Source organism: Schistocerca piceifrons, chromosome 5, assembly GCF_021461385.2.
Source record: "Schistocerca piceifrons isolate TAMUIC-IGC-003096 chromosome 5, iqSchPice1.1, whole genome shotgun sequence".
Taxonomy (NCBI): domain Eukaryota; kingdom Metazoa; phylum Arthropoda; class Insecta; order Orthoptera; family Acrididae; genus Schistocerca; species Schistocerca piceifrons.
Genome location: NC_060142.1, coordinates 191,257,884 through 191,280,140, shown reverse-complemented (window position 1 = coordinate 191,280,140; position 22,257 = coordinate 191,257,884). Strand labels below are relative to the sequence as shown.

The 22,257-nt window shown below is 37.4% G+C and overlaps 2 protein-coding genes across 2 annotated transcripts in view; one reads left to right on the top strand and one right to left on the bottom strand.

The window, feature by feature from the left end:
* Positions 1-8,095: 8,095 nt before the first annotated feature.
* On the top strand, positions 8,096-8,638 carry LOC124798886 (tigger transposable element-derived protein 6-like). The gene has a single exon (XM_047262418.1). It carries the CDS (start codon positions 8,096-8,098, stop codon positions 8,636-8,638), a length of 543 nt encoding a protein of 180 aa, XP_047118374.1.
* Positions 8,639-10,379: 1,741 nt separating this feature from the next.
* The window catches only part of LOC124797998 (cysteine and histidine-rich protein 1 homolog), a 53,016-nt gene continuing 41,138 nt past the window's right edge, over positions 10,380-22,257 (bottom strand). The window contains exons 4-6 of the mRNA XM_047261187.1: positions 19,886-20,046; positions 18,434-18,636; positions 10,380-11,628 (exon numbers count right to left, since the gene is read on the bottom strand). Of these exons, the coding sequence (XP_047117143.1) occupies positions 11,601-11,628; positions 18,434-18,636; positions 19,886-20,046 (392 nt within the window). The 3' untranslated portion in view covers positions 10,380-11,600. The remainder of the gene's footprint in view (positions 11,629-18,433; positions 18,637-19,885; positions 20,047-22,257) is intronic.

Below are 22,257 nucleotides of genomic sequence, written 5' to 3'. Positions count from 1 at the left end.
TGCAAAGATTTTGACATTTGAATATAACATGACCGTTATAACTCATATAGTAAATTGCATCCTGTCATCACGTTCATGTCACAAATCATTCAAAAATATTTTGAATACATCAGATTCTCACCGTAGTGACGTAATTCTTCACATAGACATAAGATAGCTTAGCATGAGGGAAACTCAGGAATGATTCTGCAGACTTCTGAATGAGGTAAGAGATTTTTTGAAGTCATCTTCTGGGCGATATTGTCAAAAATTTGATGAGATACCATGGCTCCCAGATTTAGGTTTCTTGGCAGATATTCTAACGTTCTGACAACTTAAAGTGTGAGTGTGGATCTGGGTTATATTGGCTTATTCCCCCAAACCATCTTCCACTTCTTTACCAGATGACTTACTTGGAATTTGCGGCCACTCTTCTTTACTGAATAGCCGGCGGCTGGAAACCCTCTTGACTTCTTCTCCGTCAAATAAAGCTAGGTACAGGAATTTTTAGACTCTTTCTACTTATGAAATAAGTAGACATGCAAACTTTACTTTTCATCAAGTAATGATATATTTGACCTCCATAAACAATAAAAATTTCACTTTGCACAAAGTCTCTCGTACAGTTGGACGTAAGAAACAAATTGAGTTACATTTAAAAGAAAGTTGGCTTGGATACCATGATCTTTCTTAACATGAATCATAAAATGAGCCTTGCCTCTAACAAGGTTGCTTCAACGGTCTCCAAGAGTGCTTTTTCAACTGTTCTTGTTTTAATAACAATAGTCAATGACACAATAAGCACAGAGCTGCATACAAACTCCATGGTTCTTTCTTGCACACTCACTAAAACATTGTGGATTGCCCAACAGGTACTTGGTGCTGTCTGACTGCTGCGTCTACTTTCTTCCCGCGGCTGATTTTAAACCTGACACACAAACGTGACTTGCAATAGGTAGGATTCTACCATCCCACACTCATATCCAGAATATCGTGTGTTTGAGATGGTAGAAGGTTGAGTGGTTCTAGAATTTATACAGAAATTCTCGAATCACTACATATCCCCCCCCCCCCCCTCCCACACACACACACACACACACACACACACACACACACACACACACACACACACACACACACAGATTGAACACGCGATATTTTATGCATATATAAGTTTGTATACATATCTTTCCTGTCAATAACAATTCTCTGTCCTCTATTGAACAATCTTTCACTTATTGTTTCTCTACTCTTTTCTTATTTCACTTTGTTATTAAGATATGAGCATTTACTTGTGATTTTAGTCAGATTTACTAATATTTAGGAATTGTGAGGACTCTCTTTCTTTTCTTTATTTCCTTTTTTCCCAATTGTTAACTTCAGGTGTTTATAACACACGAGTAATCTATTTTCTATTCTTATCTTTTGTACCACCTTTTTCCTAGTATGTACTATTTTCATTATTTGTGGCTTGGAGGAACTCTGTATTAAATGAAAGTGTTCTTTTGACTCTCATTTAGTTCTATGAAATATAATGATGTTAGTCGTTCATAGAATTCACACTTCCCCAAAATTTGTGACTTTTGTCACGATACTCTTCCCTTCTCCTAGGATCAGCACCTATTCCTTGCTTGTAGATTGACCTTATGAGAGCACTTCCTCTTTCCATTCTGGTAGTTATGTCCCTTACAAAACATCCCTATTTTTTTAGGCCACAGATTGTCCTATCTCCTGCCCTTTATACTTAGTGAATGCCAGGCACGGCCCCCTTATCCTTTCTGAGTAGACCTCACAGTTCATTACCCTAGTATATATTTCTATGTAAACCATAATTAAGTATCTTCTGGTAAAGATATAAATCTATCTTAAACTTCGCATTCATTCTTTAATATATCATTTATTCCCTAGAGTCGTCCTCTACTTACCAACTTCTATGTTTTCAATAGATACTATGTCTACATATACTATTTACATCCCACTACCCTTCAGTTCATTAGAGTTCTTATTACACTGATGTTTCTTAATGATCCACATGACTAATTCTACTCCTACTTTCATTTTCATTCCTTGCTCATGCCTCTCTCTTATTTATCCATTACTCATTACTACTTTATAGTTGATCGTTATGTATGTGCACCTCTCCTTATGTATATTCGATGTAGAACTGTCATAGCTATACATGTGCACATATTTCCATATGTACACACACTTTCTCTACAACACATGGCCGTTTTCACATTGTGACAGGCTTCCTCTTAGGTGATTTAGTATTTGTGTAGAAGTGTATATTTGTGTATATGTGGATGTGTGTTCATGTAGTCTATGTAGTCTGATTCCTCGGCCTTCTTATTATAGATAAGATTTAGGCTTTTAGTAAACATGGAAAGAAGGAAGGACTTCAGCGATAGAAGTTTGTGAATATCGAAAGAGGGAAAAAATAGACAGATCCCCAAATGAGAAGTAAGAAAGGAAAAAATAGATATGGATGCTAGGATCAAAGAAGAGAAAGAAGATAGCGCCAAAGACAGGAAACCCTTCCAACCCTACTGAAATGGCAAATGATGAAAAATCAGGCACACTTGTTTGTGAGGGTTGTTTGAAATGTGTGATGTGTGTTTTGTGTTAGTCATGATTTATCTGTTCTTGTAAATCATGCTTTTAGCTACAATACCCGCCCCTTTCAAAATTCATACAAACCCTCCCATCTATATCACATCTCCTAAAAGGTATAAAATACTCTATACAAAATAGAAAATCTATACACTAAGGTGTAACAGTTGTTCAGCTAGTCACATCTTATTATATTTTCCATAAATATAACTATTTAATTTATTTGGTGTAGATATCATTTTTTGTTATTCTCTATTTCATAGTCATATCCAGTTTTCTAAGCAATAAGATTACAGAATAGTTCTAGATTTTAAAGGAATTCGGTGCAGGTAACTATTTGGAAAAAAAACACTGAAAACAACTCGGGATCCGATGGTCGTTCCTCTGCCCGTTAACTCAGAATATTAACATCCCTGGAGGGATTCTGTGTTTTATGGTTACTTGGTACAAATTCTTGAGAAGCTACCAGATCTAAATTTGAAGGTGGATGCTTCTTTTGATAATTGTCATTATAACTTTTCTTATTGTACTGGTGTACTTTTGCTAAGTTTGCCTCATGCTTTTTAAAATTATATCCGCTATTTCTTTTATAGTTTGAACTTTCATCTTGGTGTAAAGTTTCGTTGTGGTCTTTACGTATTGCATCAAGTGCATCAACAAAAGACAACAACTCTTCTATCATTTTCCAACCACTAGATAAGATGTTTTTTCTAGCATAGATTGGCAATCATCTAATTAAAATATGTACTAATCCTTCTTCTTCCATTGGCTTACCTAAATACTTTGCTCGTGTCAAATGCCAATCCAAATATTTCCTAAGAGTAGCCCGAGTATTATTATAATATTTTGGGTCCCACAGATCTGATGTTAACTTTTCTTGAGCACGTGCAGACTAGTTAAATTTCTTTTGAAAGTCTTCCCAAGAGTACAAATTCTCAATATTTACTATTCCCTATTCTGAGGCTTTTGGCAAAGCTTGGTTAAATCTTTTTAACAAATGGGTAGGATGTACCTTAAATTTAGGGAATCGTCTAGATAACCCTGAATTAGCTCTCCACTGCAAATCAGTCACCGCTTCACTAGTTAACACAACATTAGGTGAAGTTACTCTTTTTTTCTACTTTGTCTTGGGTAAGCTTAATTTCTCTCCACAGGTCGTCCGTACCCTTCCTGGTATCATTAAGTTCGGAAGAAGGAATAGGCGATACGTTCCCGGATGTTGTTCTCTCGGTAACCTTTCAATCTATAATTTCTCCAAATTGTTCCTCCAAACTAATTACATTCAAAATATCGGAGTTAGCTATTTTCTCTTTGAAATTCCTTTCTACATTATCTACCCGTGTATTGAGACCTGTAATTAATTGGCATTAATTAATTATACTTATCTACCCTCCCCTACATTCCCTGTCTTACGTCATTATATTTAATATTGAACGCGTTTTCAAAAGATCCTAACTTTTCAATAAGTTCCCATTCTACATTATTACATTTGTCCTCAATGTCAAGTTCTAACATTTTCGATAAATCTTGAAAAGTATCATTCTGTTTCTGACTAAGGTCAGTAAACATATGATTTATAAGAGTGGTCAAAGAATTTGTCAACTCTTTCTTTAAATCTACTTTTAAATTCTCTACTTTATTACTTAAGGCATCGAATTCAGTCTTCAAAGCACCCATGCCTTCACATAGATTACTAAATTCCTTGCTTTAAGATGACTTTGGCATTTAACAAACCTAAATTTGTCATTTGAATATTTAGAGTTTCACTCTGAGCATTTAATTGAGAATTTACTAAGTTTGACTTAAGACACTGAGTTTTGATTAAATTTATCAACTCAGCCCAGTCAGGCACTTCTTTGCTAATTTTCATGGCCATAGTGGGGTCTTGAGTTTCCCCAACCTGTTGTATATTTTCCATTCTTTTATATGCCTTAGCTCTTGTAAGCATTTAAAACTAACTTTAAATATGATAATTACACAATAACAGTTCACTCAACAGTATCTTGTACCACTTCGTATTAAAGTAATCGAGTTTCGTTTCACCCTCACCCGGCGTAGAATTCTCCCTGCGCAGGTGAGTGGACGTGGAAAGGCCGGGTCAGCACTGATGAACAGCAGCTGGTGCTGGCAGCGCTGAATGTATGTTGGTTTCCACGTCTGCATCCCTGTGATGTGTGTGAGAGCTGTATATTCCCCATACTGGATCTTCTTAGCTGAAGTGTTCTACGCGTACTTCCTAGATAAATATGTCAAAATTTTCTTTACTATTTTTATCATAAATTTTTCATTTCTTCACCATTTTTCAATTTAAATTTTGCCCCATTGGATACTTGAACATATTCCAATTTCTCGGAGTAATTTTCTTGTCTTATTATGTTTGGTTGCTATGGCAACAAGTAACAGCAGCTCTCATTTTTGATTTAAAATTCCTGTTTTCATGGTCTGACTTACTTGGAATTTACAGCCACTCTTCTTTACTGAATAGCTGGCTGCTGGAAACCCTCTTCGCTGCTTCTCCGTCGAATAATGCTAGATACAGGAATTTTCAGACTCTTTCTACTTATGAAATAAGCAGACATACAAACTTTACTTTTCATCAAGTAATGACGTATTTGACCTCCATACACAATAAAAATTTCACTTTCCACATGAAGATGTAACCTCCAGCAAGTCTTTCGTACAGTCAGGCGTTAGAAATTGAGTTACAGTAAAAAGAAAGTTGGCACCGATACCATAACCTTTTTTTAACATGAATCATAAAATGAGTCTTGCCTCTAACAAGGTTACATCAAGAGTCTCCTAGAGTACTTTTTCAACTGTTCTTGTTTTAATAACAATAGTCAATGACACAATAAGCACAGAGCTGCAGATAAACTCCATGGTTCTTCCTTACACACTCACTAAAACATGTATGGATTGCCCGACGGGTACTTGTCTGTGCCGTCCGACCGCCACATCTACTTTCTTCCTGCAACTGATTTTAAACCTGCACACACACAAACGTGTGACGCACAGTAGGTAGGATTCTGCCATCCCACACTCGTATCCAGAATATCGTGTGTTCGAGGTGGTAGAAGGCTGAGTGGTTCTAGAATTTACAAAGAAATTCTTGAATCACTGTAATATCACTTCAAAATTAAATGTGCTAAATTTCCGACTGAAAAGGAAAAATTGCAATATTCCAACCATGATATGTACAGTAAATAGTTTTGAGAGGAAACTAAAATTATGGAGTGCACATTTAAAAGAAATTTCCTATCACATTTTCCAGCTTTTGATTCAATTATGGAAACACTAAATGTTAGCAAATGTGATTATATCTATATTTAGTCAAGCATCATGAATCCTAGTCACAGAATTTAGTAACAGGTTTAGCCAGTTTTCAACACTTGAACCAGTGATTATGTTTCCCAGTCACCCTTTCTTTTGTGTTGACATTACAGAACTTGGAGGTAGACTATGTGAGATCTTTGGAAATTGTAATCTTGAAGAACTAGTAACAGAGATTTTAAATCTTCATGCTTTGCAGCTTCTGGACTCTGGTGGACAGGAATAAATATCCCATGATTTGTTAGTGTTACTTTAAAAACTTAATTCTTGTTTTGGCTCAACATTTCTGCAAGATCACATTCTCATCTACGATCACCATCAAGAACAAACTTCATATTATTTGTGTAAGCTATAAATCTAATAATTTTAATTCTTTGAAATACTTTGACAGCATTAGTAAAATAGTGACTGTGATGGCAACAGTGCCCACATCATCTTATGCAGGAGTTAAATGTGCCCAAGCACATTAGAAAGTTGGACAGCACTGGTATTCATGTCACTATGAAGAAAACTTAAGCTTCCTTCTGTATTAGATATCTGTTAAATTAGCTACTGTAGGGATATGGTGTAATTAATAGTAATTTAACAAGCCCTCCAATTGGTTCTTTAGTTAATTCTAAAATTTTGTTCATTTCAACTACACTATATCCCCATTTTTACGTTCCTGGAATTAACGTTTTCCTGCCATTTGAGAAATTTTTTAACTCCCTTCAAATTTCCTATGTCACAATGTTAATTCACACAGGTTTTTACGTTAACACATCAGTAATTTTCCCGCGATTTACATTTTATGAAACAATGTTTGTGGAGGAAAAAAACTGGCATGACTGACACAAAATGATGCAAGCACTGTTTTTGCCTTCAAGTAATGTTTACATATGTTATACGTTTAACTTTCTTGTCACCACAGTGCTCCACTCAGCAAATCTTAGGTAGGAAAAAACCGTGATTTTTTGTCCTGCTGCCAACCACAACTCGGTGTGGTGGCTGATGGGAGTAACTATTTTGATAGAAGTCGGAAGAACACACAACTTCTGAGGAACGTTCATTTGATTAGAGTCGAAACCAACTTTATCTGTCGGTACTGTGTGCTACAATAAGTATTACCCTTACTTTACTGTATCCCCATCGTTTTGGCGTTAACTTCACCCTGTGATCATGATCACATACAGAAGATAGCCATTTTCCAGTATTTGTAACTTGCTAATATATGGTAGTTTCTTTTATGGTATGTATACACATTGGACAGTGTTGTTTGCTCTCTAAGGCTGGAAACACGATAAGCCTGTTCCTACAACCAAAGTGAGTCAATTTCAGGCGACACAGCTACTCTCGACAACTGCCATGCAAAGAGTTAGCATTTGTTACTTTGTTTGTGTGTTCATGACCTTGTGTGAAGTGATTGAAGTCTGTGGTTAGTTTTTTCTTTCACATAGTTGTTTTCTGCCACAGTTTAGGATGGAAAATGCCGGTACTGCTAAAAGAGACAGGAAAACCCTTTCTATGGAAGAAGAAGTTAAAATTATGGAAAGAGTTGATGCTGACTGGGGAACACGTGTTGCATTAGTGGAGAGTTTAGGAATACCGGTATCGACATTGAACACTATCGTGAAAAACAGAGACTATTTTTCAAAGTGTAAGCAACAGTGGGCCAAATTAAAAAAAAATGAAATATGCTAGCTATTCAAAATACACAGAACTGGAAGATATTACGAAGAACTGGTTTCGGGCAGCATGTGCGTCGAATATTCCAATAAATGGTGTGATGATGTGCAAAAAGGTGCTGAAAGTCGCCAGTGTGCTTGGGATCAAGGACTTCACAGCATCAAACGGGTGGACCGATAGATTCAAGAAGCGGTACAATGTAGTGTACAAAACTGTAAGTAGCGAAGAAAACAGTGTGGACATAAAATCTGTTACAGAATGGCAGAGTGGCAAGAACTTTTGAAACAGTATAAACCGAAGGATATCTTCAATATTGACAAAACAGGTCTCTTTTACAGTGTATTGCCAAATAAAATGCTTGTCTTTAAAGGCAAAAACTGCCATGGAGGTACAAACACAGCAAAGTTCGTCTGACAGTAATGTTAGGCATGAATGCGGATGGTTCCGAAAAAATTAAACCATTTGTGACTGGCAAATCTAAAAAAAAACATGGTGTTTTAAAAATGTAAAAATGCTACCAACGAACTACAGTGCCAACAAAAAAGCGAGGATGACATCAGAATTATTTGAGAAACAATTACATTGTCTTGGTGCAAAAATGGGTACTCACAACAGAAAAATTCTCCTGTTAGTGGATTGTTCCCATGTGCATCCCAGGAAAATAAGGCTACGTAATGTGCAATCAGTGCTTCTGCCACCAAACTGCACAAGCAAATTACAGCCTTTGGATCTGGGTATCATCCATGCCTTCAAAACGGACTATAGGAAGGCGATTGTGCTGAAGGAATCAAGTTTGATGGAAGTTGGGAAAGACTCAGCCTCCTTTAGAGTGTCAATTTTAGATGCTTTGCGTTATATTGTGATGGCATGGACAGAAGTTACAGCGGCAACCATCTCCAATTGCTTCCGAAAAGTGGGATTCATTGAAGCTGATGACAGAAATAGATCTGATGCACCAGACGTGAGTATTAGTGACAATGGTGAAAAACTGCTTGCTTCATCATGGGAAAAGCTGCAGCTTCAAGCATCCGGTTCACGATTTCTTACACGTTGACTGTCACATTGTCACTGTGGAAAGTGTTTCTTTTGACGACGTTATTGACTTTCACATACAAGAAAACTCAGAAAGCAACAGTGATAGTAATGAGGACAACGAGGTTCCCTCATTTGCAGTTGTTAATGCAGCAGTGGAAACAATTAAAAAATATACTTCAGCTGCAAATGTTAATGACCAAGTTTTCCATTGTGAAAACCACATTGAAAAAATTCATCAGACAAAACTAAAACAAACCACAATTTTGCATTTTTTTGCCAAAAAGTAGTAACTACTGTACCCATTTGTTAATGTCGCATTTATAGACCAACCAAATTAAATGTCAGTATAATAAATATAAATGGCATATTAATGTTTTGTAAATGTGTGATTAAAATGCTTAGATGTAGTATAGTTTCCTTCCCTGTAATTTTGGCTGTGGATACAGATTGATCTCTATTATAACCCTGGTGTCTACGTTGATTTGAAAGTGTCAGTTTGGCTGGGAGCTGACTAAGTCAGTGAGTGTGAAATAAAGGCTGCAGTGACAGATTAATCTGTAGTGTAGTGCCATATTTAACGCACTTTACGATATTTCACGCAACTATGTATACAAAATCAAAAACAGCAAGACAAATGGCCGGCACTATATACATCTGCTGACATCACTTTCGCAGGAAAGTTACACTAAAAATGATGCAGTTTAGAGAGATCTTTAATGCAGTATACACTTGACATGCACTTTTCATAGGCATAAAGTATAAATACTAAAACTGCCAACTGCATTGCTTTAACTTTGCAAACACGTAAATCAACAGGGTAGCTGCGTGGTTTGTGTTAATTTTAATGCAATTTGTTGTGCTAAAGTGTCTGTGAATGTCACGTCACCTGCTAAACATAGCACTAAATTAAGATAACCATTAATAAAAATAAACATTCCCTGATGAGTATTTTTTGTCTATTATCTACATATATCATACAAAACTACAAAAATGGAAAGTGGGCCCCCATACACAACCAGTAAAACTTAAAAAAAATCATTTCCCACATTTCACATTTTCCCACAGTTTATGCCGGTTTTTTCAAGTCCCTTGAAAAGTGTAAAAGCAGGGTTTTACTGTACTTTGGATGTCTGATGTTATTAGTCAACATTACATTTCTTTGTTATTGGCAATGTTTCTGACAATAATGCAACCAGGAGAAAATTTCATGGTTTGATTAAGGAAATAACATATTTAGTTTAGACTAATATACTTATGACTCATCTGTGACAAAAAGTAACATATAAAAACTATGCAATAATTACTTTGTTTAAACATAAAATTGCACAGTTTTAGAAACTACATTTACACCTCACCAGGCTCAGGTGAAACATACATGAATGTATAGAAATGTTCAAACTACTGGCAGAATAACTCACTTTCAAATGTATTACTTTCTTCCAACCCGACACTAAGTACTACAGGAAAGTATTAATGGAGGTTGAAGCAGCATGAGAGAATTGGAATCAGGCATTGTTAAATCAAGAAATTAAGCTACGACATTATGAAAATTTTTTGATAAGTGAGCACAAACAAAATATTTTAATATTGTTAACAGATTATGCATTATAACTCAGACCCTTTGCCGTGTCAAATGAGTTTCTTCACTTTGCAGCCTGATAACTGATTAAACATTATGTTATTGGCTTCTCAACAATTTCAACTTCTGAAATCTTAAAAATTATAAGGAACTCTCAGTCACTGCTTTAAAAAAAACCATATTTAAATGTGTTTTCTGTAAACTTTCATATGGTGCAAAGTATTTACTTGCCACCAGATGTCAAGTGTGACAGTTCTTTATTAACAAACTACCTCTTACAAATTATTAATCAGAACATTATTACTTCTCAAATAATAATTACTTGCTGTTGTGTGGTCTTGTCAGCTGTACTGGCTAATGATAACGTTGAAAATGTTACACTCAAGCTACGCGGCTGATCTCCCAATTTAGTAAGCTGTGTAACTGTGAATTGGACAACTGTTTGAATTTTCATGTGAAAGTGGAAACAGTTTTTGAGGATGTACTCTGCAGCAACATAACCAAATAAACAATAGTAGGCATGGACATAAGGAATTAAATAAACCTTTACACTACAGTTAAATGTAACTACATTCAATGTATCCAATAATTTGTAAAGTAGTTTGGGCAATTACAATATTTCTATACTTTTTGTTGTGTCTCACTTTCTAATTTTTAATACTGCACAGTGAGAAAATAAATTATTAGGTTTCCTCAAGAACTGTGTGTGATGTAAAAAAACTGGATAGTCATAATGAATGACAAGCAAAGTAGATGCATGTACAAGGATCTTATGTTTACAACAGTAATTTTTTTCAGTAGACTGTAGAAATTCACAGTGTCATTACATCAATTGTATGTTACATTATTAATATATGCCTGTGCCACAATTATAAACAATCATTAACAACAAGTAAATACATAACATAAAATTAGAATTTATCACACACAAAAGAAAAAAATAGTGACTTTGGTTATATTCATCCTGCATCACAATAAATAAATCAGATCACATGTATAGGAATTCAGAAGGAAACACTTAATGGAATATTCCTTGTAAAAATACTCAGTAAAATAAACTGATATTAAGAAAAGCTGCAAAGAATTCTTTAGCATATATCCTTGAAATACATTTAAAATTATTTAAAAAAAGTTCTTAGTTTCACATCACTACAATCACAGTAACTAAGTAGATAATTAGCAAAAGAATATTGCTATAATTTTTTATTTCTTCAAAAACTTTGAGTAATTCTTGATTAAGAGTCACTAACAACAGACACTATAGATGTTAATATGAAATATACAACCAAGCTAACTAGTTCACAACAAACAATAAACTACAGGAATGAAAAGCAACATCTGAAGCACAGGTGTGCTGAAACCACCTACAAGTTCTTCAACAGCAGTCTGTGTCCAGTAACTGCTACTTCGACATCACAAACATGATCAACCTGTGGAAAAAAAGTGTGTTATGACAACATGGCATTTTTAAAAACTAAATCACTTCAACACAATATGACACACTAAGGTAATGTACGAGGTTAAGTCAATTATTAACCGCAATTTAGTTATATTTTTGTTTATTTTGGTAGTACTGTTGTTTTACGTTGATGACGCATGCTTTGTTTATTTGTTGTTATATATTTGCAACTTTCAAGCTGCTAGGTTAGTTTCATTATCGCTGCCGTGCTGTTAATCATGGCTGCTCTGCTGTCTATTTGCACCAAAGAAGAGCGAAGTCCAGTGATCCGTCTTTTCTGGTCAGAGGCGTATCAGGAGCTGAAATTCATCGAAGACTTTCGGTACCTCATGGGAACAGTGTTTTGCCACAGTGGAGTGTCTACGAATGGAATGAAAAATTCTGAAATGGTCGCTCAAGTGTTATGCATGATAAAGGAGCCGGATGTCCATTTACCATCACAAATGAAGAAAGCATTGAGTGTTCAAGTGAAATGATTTTCTAAGATAGACAATTAACTAATGACAAAGTGGCACATCATCTGCAAATTCGTTATTCTTCTGCCTACAAAATCATCCACAACAGACTTGGATTTCATAAAGTGTGTGCAAGATGGGTCCCAAAACAACTCACACAGTTGCATAAACAAATGCACTTGGACATCTGCAAAAAAGCATTTGGATCGCTATGGTAATGAAGGGGACAACCTCTCAGACAGCATGATTACTGGTGATGAAACATGGCTCCATCATTACGAGTTGGAGAGTAAAGCAGAGTACTAAATGGAAACATCCAAATTCACTGTGCAAGAAAAAGTTTAAGACCCAACCGTCTGCAGGAAAACTGATGCTTACAGTTTTTTGGGATGCGCAATGCCCAGAACTGGAACATTATGGGGAAAGGGGCACAACAATAAAAAGTGTAAGTTTCAGTGAGATGCTTACTGCCAGGCTAAAGCCTACAATTTGAAGGCAACGCCGAGGACTGCTATCAAAACATGTTGTGTTGTTGCACGACAATGCCCGTCCACATACTGCTGCCCTCACTGCTGAAATGCTCCAGAAACTCAAATTTGAAGTACTGGACCATTCTCCATATAGTCCTGATCTTGCCCTTTCTGACTACCATATTTACTCGAATCTAAGCCGCACTTTCTTCCGGTTTTTTGTAATCCAAAAAACCGCCTGAAGCTTAGAATTGAGTGCAAAGTAAGCAGAAGTTCTGAAAAATGTTGGTAGGTGCCGCCACAACTAACTTCTGCCATCGAATATATGTAGCACTACACAGGCATGCTTTGCAGACACAAAGATAAATACTGGCGCCAAAACCTCTGCGTCAGTAAAAAAATTAAAGGTGGAAGATGAGCTTTTTATCTCTGCCCTGAGTTTCGACCACTGCATTTTCATACATTATCCAACGAAGTAAACACAAATTCCGTATTGTTGATCTTCGAATGTAGCAGCATTTCAATGTACTACGAAAATCTGACTGGCAAGACTGTTTGGGATGTTTGTCAATATGGCCAACTCTACGTTCTGAATTTTTTCCTATCTGTGAGAAGAGATGGTTGCTAATAGGAACTTTTATGAACTGTGAATCACATGCAGTATTCACCATAAGAATAATACGAATATAAACATTTTGCCATGTATTGTTTCGTGTTTGCTGCTATCTCATTTAAATCCTGTCTGCCTAATAAACTACAAAACTAGAGTGAGACAACAGCAAACGCGGAAGAATATCATGTTTATATTCGTATTATTCTTATGCCTAACAGTGAAAGTGAGAAATGAAGCACGGCAATTGACTAGATTTTTAAATCTAAGATGGCTCTAATTTCTGTGCCTAATGTTGTGTACTAAAGAAGCATCTGCAAAGATTTTCAAACGGAGAAAAATTTTCGTTAAACTCTCGTTCAGAATTTCTATCATATGCAGTATATTATTTGGTTCTTATTGATCATTATCAAAGAAAGCAGCAGTGTAGGTAACAACAACCAGCAATCTCTTGCCATTGTTTCGCTAATGAGACGATTCCTCTCTCTCTCTCTCTCTCTCTCTCTCTCTCTCTCTCTCTCTCTCTCTCTTAATTAAAAGCGGCTGTAGTGTGCACAAAAGCAAGCCATGCCACGAGCAGCGACAGGCCGTAAACACTCGTTATCAGAATGCGACAAACAGTGCATGACACAGTACAGTAATGCATTTTCAGCTTAGAGTGACGTAAACACCTATAACAAAGAGAACGGCGCATATCAGATCAAAGAAAAATAAACAATCAATTCAAACCAGACGAAGCACGTGAAAAAGGAAGGGTACCCGTATCAATACGGATGGAGCGCCTGACGCATAGCAATTGCTACCTGGTAAAGCTTAACTGCTAAGCTTACGACTTGAACCAAACTACTGTAGCTGTATCATCATTCATTCGACCTAAGTCGTGTCTCATATTACAATGGACCAACTTTGTTTGGATTTGGAGGTGCGGCCTGAAACTTTTCTCTCCCCTCGAATTTCGAGTCTCAAATTTCAGGTGTGGCTTAGATTCGGGAAATTTTTTTTTCCTTGATTTAGAGTCTTATTTTTCAGGTGCGGCTTAAATTCGAGTAAATACAGTATCACTTGTTTGGCCCAATCAAACAGGCATTAAGGGGCCATCGATTTGCCTTGGATGATGTAGTGAAAGAATAAGAGCATTCCTGGCTCACAGTTCAACAGAGAACCTTTTTTTATGAGGGCATCAGGAAGCTTGTAAAACAAGGGACCAAGTGCGTTGAAACACAAGGACACTATGTCGAAAAATGATTATCTTGTAAGTTTCCTATTTGATTACAATAAAATTTTATAACTACTTTGCAGATAATAATTGATTACATAACCAGAAGAAAACAACTGAATCTCAAAATGGATGCATCAATGTCACACTTTTGCACAGAGACTTCATTTGTCTAATTGACCCAGACTATCACCATGCTGCTAGGATATAGGAAAACCACCAGAAAACCCCCCCCCCCCCCTCTCCACCAAGGTCGATGGAGATTTACCGATTTTTTAAATCCTTGTAGTGGTTGATTTGTGAGGGTATGCACTGATACGCTGTACTGGTACCTCTGATGAAACTAAAGACCTAAAATAACGTTTTAAGATGGTGGGGGGAGGGGGGGGGGGGTGGGGAATACGGTACTTGCCTCAGGAAGTGAAATATATAGACGGCACACACACACACACACACACACACACACACACACACACACACACACACACACACAAAGGTAAAATTGACAGTACCTAGCTCCTAGCTTTTGGTGCTAATAGTTCCTTGGATTGAAGAGTTCCTAGATAACAGAACGCAGCATGTCATTCTCAATAGAGAGAAGTCTTCCGAAGTAAGAGTGATTTCAGGTGTGCCACAGGGGAGTGTCGTAGGACTGTTGCTATTCACAATATACATAAATGACCTTGTGGATGACATCAGAAGCTCACTGAGGCTTTTTGCGGATGATGCTGTGGTATATCGAGAGGTTGTAACAATGGAAAATTGTACTGAAATGCAGGAGGATCTGCAGCGAATTGACAGATGGTGCAGGGAATGGCAATTGAATCTCAATGTAGACAAGCGTAATGTGCTGTGAATACATAGAAAGAAAGATCCCTTATCATTTAGCTACAATATAGCAGGTCAGCTACTGGAAGCAGTTAATTCCATAAATTATCTGGGAGTACGCATTAGGAGTGATTTAAAATGTGATGATCATATAAAGTTGATCGTCGGTAAAGCAGATGCCAGACTGAGATTCATTGGAAGAATTCTAAGGAAATTCAATCCAAAAACAAAGGAGGTAGGTTACAGTACGCTTGTTCGCCCACTGCTTGAATACTGCTCAGTAGTGTGGGATCCATACCAGATAGGGTTGATGGAAGAGATAGAGAAGATCCAACAGAGAGCACCGCACTTCATTACAGGATCATTTAGTAATCGCAAAAGTGTTACGGAGATGATAGATAAACTCCAGTGGACGATTCTGCAGGAGAGACGCTCAGTAGCTCGGTACGGGCTTTTGTTGAAGTTTCGAGAACATACCTTCACCGAGGACTCAAGCAGTATATTGCTCCCTCCTACGTATATCTCGCGAAGAGACCATGAGGATAAAATCAGAGAGATTAGAGCCCACACAGAGGGATACCGACAATCCTTCTTTCCACAAACAATACGAGGCTGGAATAGAAGGGAGAACCGATAGAGGTTTGGGCTTGTGGAGTATGGATGTAGATGTAAATGTAAGTGAGAAGAGAGTGACAGGCTGAGGAAGGCTGCAAGGGCACGACTAATCACTCAGACCCAGGGTAAGACGGACCCACCTATACTGAGAATTAGTGTAGAAAAGAATTCATCCTCACTACAGGTGGGTCCCATCGTCCTGGGCTGAGTGAACTGGCCTTCCCTTTTAACCACCTTCAACCTGTCCCCCTCTGCCCCCTGAGGATGGAACTATTACTGACAGTACAACACATTTTGCCTCCTGAAGTCAAGATCTGGTCAGCTACAAGTCTCAAATCATTACTTATCTCAGACGAATTTTCTTTTAATAAAAGCAAAATTAATGGAAAGACAAGGGGGGGAAGACTTGAATATTGCTGGCTGGGTGGAAAGAACCAAACAAATGGTGTACAGCATGTTCCCATCTGTGAAGTTCTCAGTAACTGGTATCAGAAGAATCCAGACAGCCCATCTGTCAAAATGGCTCCGAGATTACACACAAGCTCTATCGTGCAAAGCATACTCTTGATGTGGGTACTGTGTATTGCCTGTATATACACTGCATGACAAAAAAAGTGAAGCATCGAGAAGACATGGTCAGATGTCAGTCAATGTAACTTTGTAAAAGTTTTGTTACCAGGCCTCATAGGATGTATAAGGTGTGAACAGTGACAGGTGTTTGAGTGATCACTATGAAGGGCATGGAGATGTTTAGTACTCGTGCAAGACAGCATTATAAAAAACTGACAGAGTTTGAAAGTGCCTCATTGTGGGTCTTAATTTGGCTGGCTGGTCAAATTGTGCAATATCCAGTGTTGTGTGACATTCAGGTGTGACAGTGGACCGATGCCAGACAGCATCATCAAGGTTCCATTTGACTGCATCTGATCACCAGAAAGGAAGATGATCATAATGTAAACCAAGCATATCTGTGCCTGCTATCCCAAAACAAGTAATGCACTCCCTGGAACATTCCATGTCATTCCATTGTACTTGGAGAGAAACTAACAGCAACCAGGCTAGGGAATTCCCATCCAATGTGTAAAGGAATCATAGTTCTGCACTACCACAGCCCATATGGCAGCAACATGGGGAAAGGTTCAATTCTTTCAATGTTTTGGAGAGGCACAGTGACATTATTCCTGGCATAATGGTGTAGGAGGCAATGACTTCAGGGCACTGCTGGTAGTGATGACACAGCAGTATGTCATGGACATCCCGCATTCTCATGTGGCAGTACTTGGTGCCATTTTTCAACAGGACAATGCTCGTCCACACCTGCTACATGTCTCTCTGAACTGTCTGTGTTATGTTTAGGTACAGATCTGCCCCCAACAGAAAGTGTGGGATCAGCTCGGATGTCAACAAGGCAGATGTAGACTGTGACCATAATTGATTAGTTACGAAATGCAGATTCAAACTGAAGGAATTTCAGAAGGGTAGGAAATTAAGGACATGGGACATGGAAGTTAAAGGAATCAGAGTTTGTTTAGGGTTTGAGGGAGGCATAAGGCAATGTTGGGCTGAAACAGGGGAAAGGAATACAACAGAAGACAAATGACTAGCTTTGAGAGAGAAAATAGTGAAGGCAAGAGAAGATCACAAAGATAAAAAGACAAGGCCTTGGAGAAATTGCTGGATAACTCATATTATTGAACCTGAATGATGACAGGATAAAATATAAAAATGCATCAAATGAATCGGTGAAAAAGGAATAAAAAATTAGATTTACAGAAAGTGCAAAATGGCTGAACAGGAATGGATAGAGGACTCTGTCCCAGTGTTGGTATCCCCAGATGTCAGGCAGTTACGAAACATGTGGGTCAACTTGCTGAAAGAGTGGATACAACAGCTTCATCACCCTTGCCACCCAAATTGTTACATGCATCTAGGCCACCAACAGCACATGGCACAGTGATTTGTCGGCTCATACTGCTAAGTTGCTTGTAAATTTGACTTGATTTTATTATCGCTCAAATAACATCACATACCTTCAACCCCTGAAGTTTAATTTCATTTCCTCCCCCTCTGGGTGCTTCACTGTTTTTTGTCAGGCAATGTGTTATATAAAGATGCCCATTCACTCTTTTTACCAACTTGTTCATTTCCACAGCAATATGAAAGATTTAGCAGTAGTTGCGTTTATAAAATGAGGCATTTCCCAGGCAGTTCTCCCTTTGACAGACTATGGATTACTACTAACAGAAGTGGTGTAGGTAGTAAAGGGACAAGAATCAAAAGACAAGTAAACTAACTCAGAGGAGCATAGGGTCTGACTGCATACTCCAGACATATTTTTAATTAATCAGTTTTCTTGTTTTTTGCATTACGGAGGGACAGGGAATGGAATGGGGGGGCGGGGGGAGATCCATTCTATGTTGTGTAGGGAATAGAGTAGGTCAGATGGTCATTTCAGGGCACAACTTAGGAAAAAATCATAGCCCTGTTGATTAAGTTTGTTCAGGCATGACTGTCATTACTGATCCATCTAGCTTCCCATTTTACATACAGCTACTAATGTGAACAATACTGAATGCGTTTACCTGAAGTTGATAGCCTTCGCAGCCAGTAAACGGTTGCATTCTGCAGTGTCTGGCAATGGAAGTTGAACGTACGGACTTTCATTTTCCTGATCAGTAAACTCGAATTTGTGAATCTTGGGACTCACTTTCATGTCACCAAAAGGACCTCGCAATATTAAAAAGTGGGTGGTCAGAGGACATGCTGTCTTGGTTTTCAGGATCAGCTGCAGTTGAATACAAAACATCCATCAGCAGTAGCAAATAACTTTCTCGTAAAAAGATATTACTAAAGTAAAATAAACGGAAGAGTCAACCCACCTATAAAAATTACAATAATTTATCTTATCAAAAATTGTAAGAGTAAAGATATATATTGAATAGATATGATACCTACTTCTCCGGTGTGGACAAACCAAACAACTGTAAACAGAGATCAAAAAATGGAATGAAACTTTGTCTCTGTGAAACTTCTGTGGAGCTCTCGTCATGATATTAAGCAAAGAACAGGGATCTCCAAACTTATTTAATAACAGTTGTTTTAAAGAACTTTTGAATCTTTCTCCATGAATAACTTCATTTTTCAGAACACAACATAACAGCAGGAGAATTATCTTCACTGGTCAACATGCGGTTTATCATCACTCGTTTTAACTGAATAATTACAGTTTCTATGCTATGTGCATATTAACTGCAGTGCACGTTAGCCAATTTTGGCCCCAATTTCAGTAGTTTGCAAATAACTTTTTGAAAATTTAATAACCAATAGATTTGCTATGAGGTCTAGTTTGGAGCTCCCTGCTTCTTTTATGCTATATACATCTATTAGAAAAATCCATGCACTGTAATATAAAAGTTTATAACGTTACTAATGCTCAAAATTATCAAAGATTTTAAATTAATTTAAGTTTTTCTTCCAGTTAGCGGCAACACTTTCGAGTTATTGTATCCTCAGAGAATCTACTCGAATACATACCTAGAATCTGTAAGTACCTGAGGCCACCCAAGAGATAAGTGGACTTTCTCCAGAGTGAGCTCGTCTTCAACTCCCACTACCATCTTCTCTTCTCACATTTCCACCTTTTCCATCTGTTAATTATCTATTTCTTCCATCAATCTTCTTTAAACAGAGAAAATGATCTTCTTATGGAATGTCTATTACATGAAGCTTGCAATTGTTTGCACAATTTACACTATCCAGCAGTTCCCAAGCCAGGCTACGATGTCACGAATAAGAGGAACTGAAGCCTGGAAAGGAATTGTGAGCACAGTTCTGCAAGTTGATAAAAAGTGAATACCGGTACACACCGGCCTCCACTGATATCGACGCTGGTTACACGATTAAAAGGAATTAGGCACGACCCCCCTCCCCCCATCACAACGCAGATGACGTGCAGCAACAACGCTGGGAATGAAGGGAAAATTAACTTACCTGGCATTGCAAACCTGCGACCTGAAGATGCAGTCCCACATTACCTGATATGTCATATCCCTTTCGGAGCTCTGAGTTGGATCACGCTGGCTATTGTTAATGCGTGCCTTCACCACCCACTGGTTGTTGAGTGCTGAGAAACGGCTTGTCTCGTAGAACAACTTGTGTACAAACTCATCTGTTCGATACGGCTTCATCTGCAAATCTAAAAAGAATACAAAGGGAATATTGCATATAATCTTGGTTAGAAACACCAACAGATAAAACACAAATGAGCAGGAATAACTTACAAATTCAAATTTATTCTACACTTCTTAGTAGTTTATAGTAATTTAGTAAACCTAAGAAAGCTTGTCTAAATAATCCGTGCTACCACAATGTTGTTTTTATTGCAGTCTTTGATGCAGCTCTCCACACTAGTCTATCCTGTATAAGCCTTTTTATCTCTTAATAACTACTACAACCTACAGCCATCTGACCTGCATACTATAATCATACCTTGGTCTCCTCTGCACTTTTTGCCCAGCACAGTTCCCACCATTATCAAATTGATGAGTCCTTCATGCCTCAGGATGTTTCCTACCAACCAATCTCTTCTTATAGTCAAGCTGTGCCATAAATTTCTTCTCTCTCGCTGCCCCCTCCCCTTTCCAGTTCAATTCATTATACCTCCTCATTAGACACAAATCCCTCTAATCTTCAGAATTCTTCCATAACACCACAATTCAAAAGCTTGTATTCTCTTCTTGTCCGAATTGCTTACCATCCACATTTAACTTCCACACAATCTACACTCCACAAAATACCTTCCTTCAGAAAAGACGTACTACAACAAATTTATATTAGAGTACAACAAATTACTCTTCTTTCCTTGATGTAACCAGTCTGCATTTTATATCCTGTCTACTTTAGCTCCCATCAGTTATTTTGCTGTACAAAAAGCGAAACTCATCTAATAATTTTAATGTGTCACTTTCTACTAATTCCCTCAGCATCACTTGCTTTAATCTGACTACATTCCATTACCCTTGTTTTACTTTTATTAATATTCCTCTTATAACCTCATTTCAAAACACTACTCATTCCTTTCCTTTCCACTGCTCTTCCAAATCCTTTGCTGTCTCTGACAAAATTACAATATTATCAGGAAACCTCAAAGAGTTCATTTCCTCACCATGAACTTTAATTCCTTCTCCAAATTTTTCTTTGGTTTCCATTACGGCTTGCTCAGTGTCATATTCTTCTCTTAGTATCATAGCTCTATCTCATTCTCATCTACTACCTCTCCCTTTTTATAAGATCATCATCAAGTTCATTTCCCTTGTAGAGCCCCTCTACATATCCCCTTCCACTTTTCAGCTTTACCTTCTTTGTTTAGTACTTATTTGCCATCTGAACTCTTGATATTCATACAGTTGCTTTTCTTTTCTCCAAATGACTATTTTCCAATAGGTGGTATGTAAAGTTCCCCTGGCTGTGTGTGTTTCTACAGCCTTAGATCTGTCCTCTATCCATTCCTGTTCAGCCATTTTGCACTTTCTGTAAATCTAATTTTTTATTCCTTTTTCACTGATTCATTTACTGCATTTTTATATATTATCCTGTCATCATTCAGGTTCAATAATATGAGTTATCCAGCGATTTCTCCAAGGCCTTGTTTTTTTACCTTTGTGATCTTCTCCTGCCTTCCCTATTTTCTCTCTCAAAGCTAGTCATTTGTCTTCTGTTGTATTCCTTTCCCCCAGGCCATGCTCTCCCAATACTTTTCCTCGCCTTCCTTTAACAATTATTGAATTTCAGTCTTCCACCACAATTAAATTTTCTTCTCCCTTAACTTGCTGTTCATAGTAACTTACCGGCATTCCTGTTTTCTTACTCGTTATTAGATCTAATCCTGCAGTACTCCTTTTTGATTTTATGTTTATAAGTCTGTACTCATCTGATCAGAAGTCTTGTTCATCCTGCTGCAGCATTTCACTAATTCCCACTATAACTGCAGCCTATACATTTACCTTTTCAAATCTTCTAACATAACTAGTCATTAAAGGGATCTAACAATCCACACTCCAAACCATAGACTGCCTTTTTTGCTGACGATGATGTCCATTATAAATTCGCAATAATTGTATGCCTAAGATATTTGTTATACTATTGTTCCTTAGCACATAGAAAAGTTTATTACTAAACATGATGGCTGACGTAGTAAATAAATGCCCTCTCCACTTGCCTTCAGCAGCTGGATAGATTTGCTGTTTTCCCTAACCCATGTCCCTTTTGTACAATATTGGCCAACTTCCTTATTAAATATTGCTGCAGATGAGTCAACAGCAAATTTACAGAAAATTGACATCATTCTACCAAAAGATAGTGGTTGTTATCAACCTGTAGTAAATTGTATTTCAGATTCATTGCTGTA

Bases quoted from the DNA above. Each gene is read 5' to 3' on its own strand.
- LOC124798886 (XM_047262418.1), top strand. From the start codon at position 8,096: ATGCTACCAACGAACTACAGTGCCAACAAAAAAGCGAGGATGACATCA.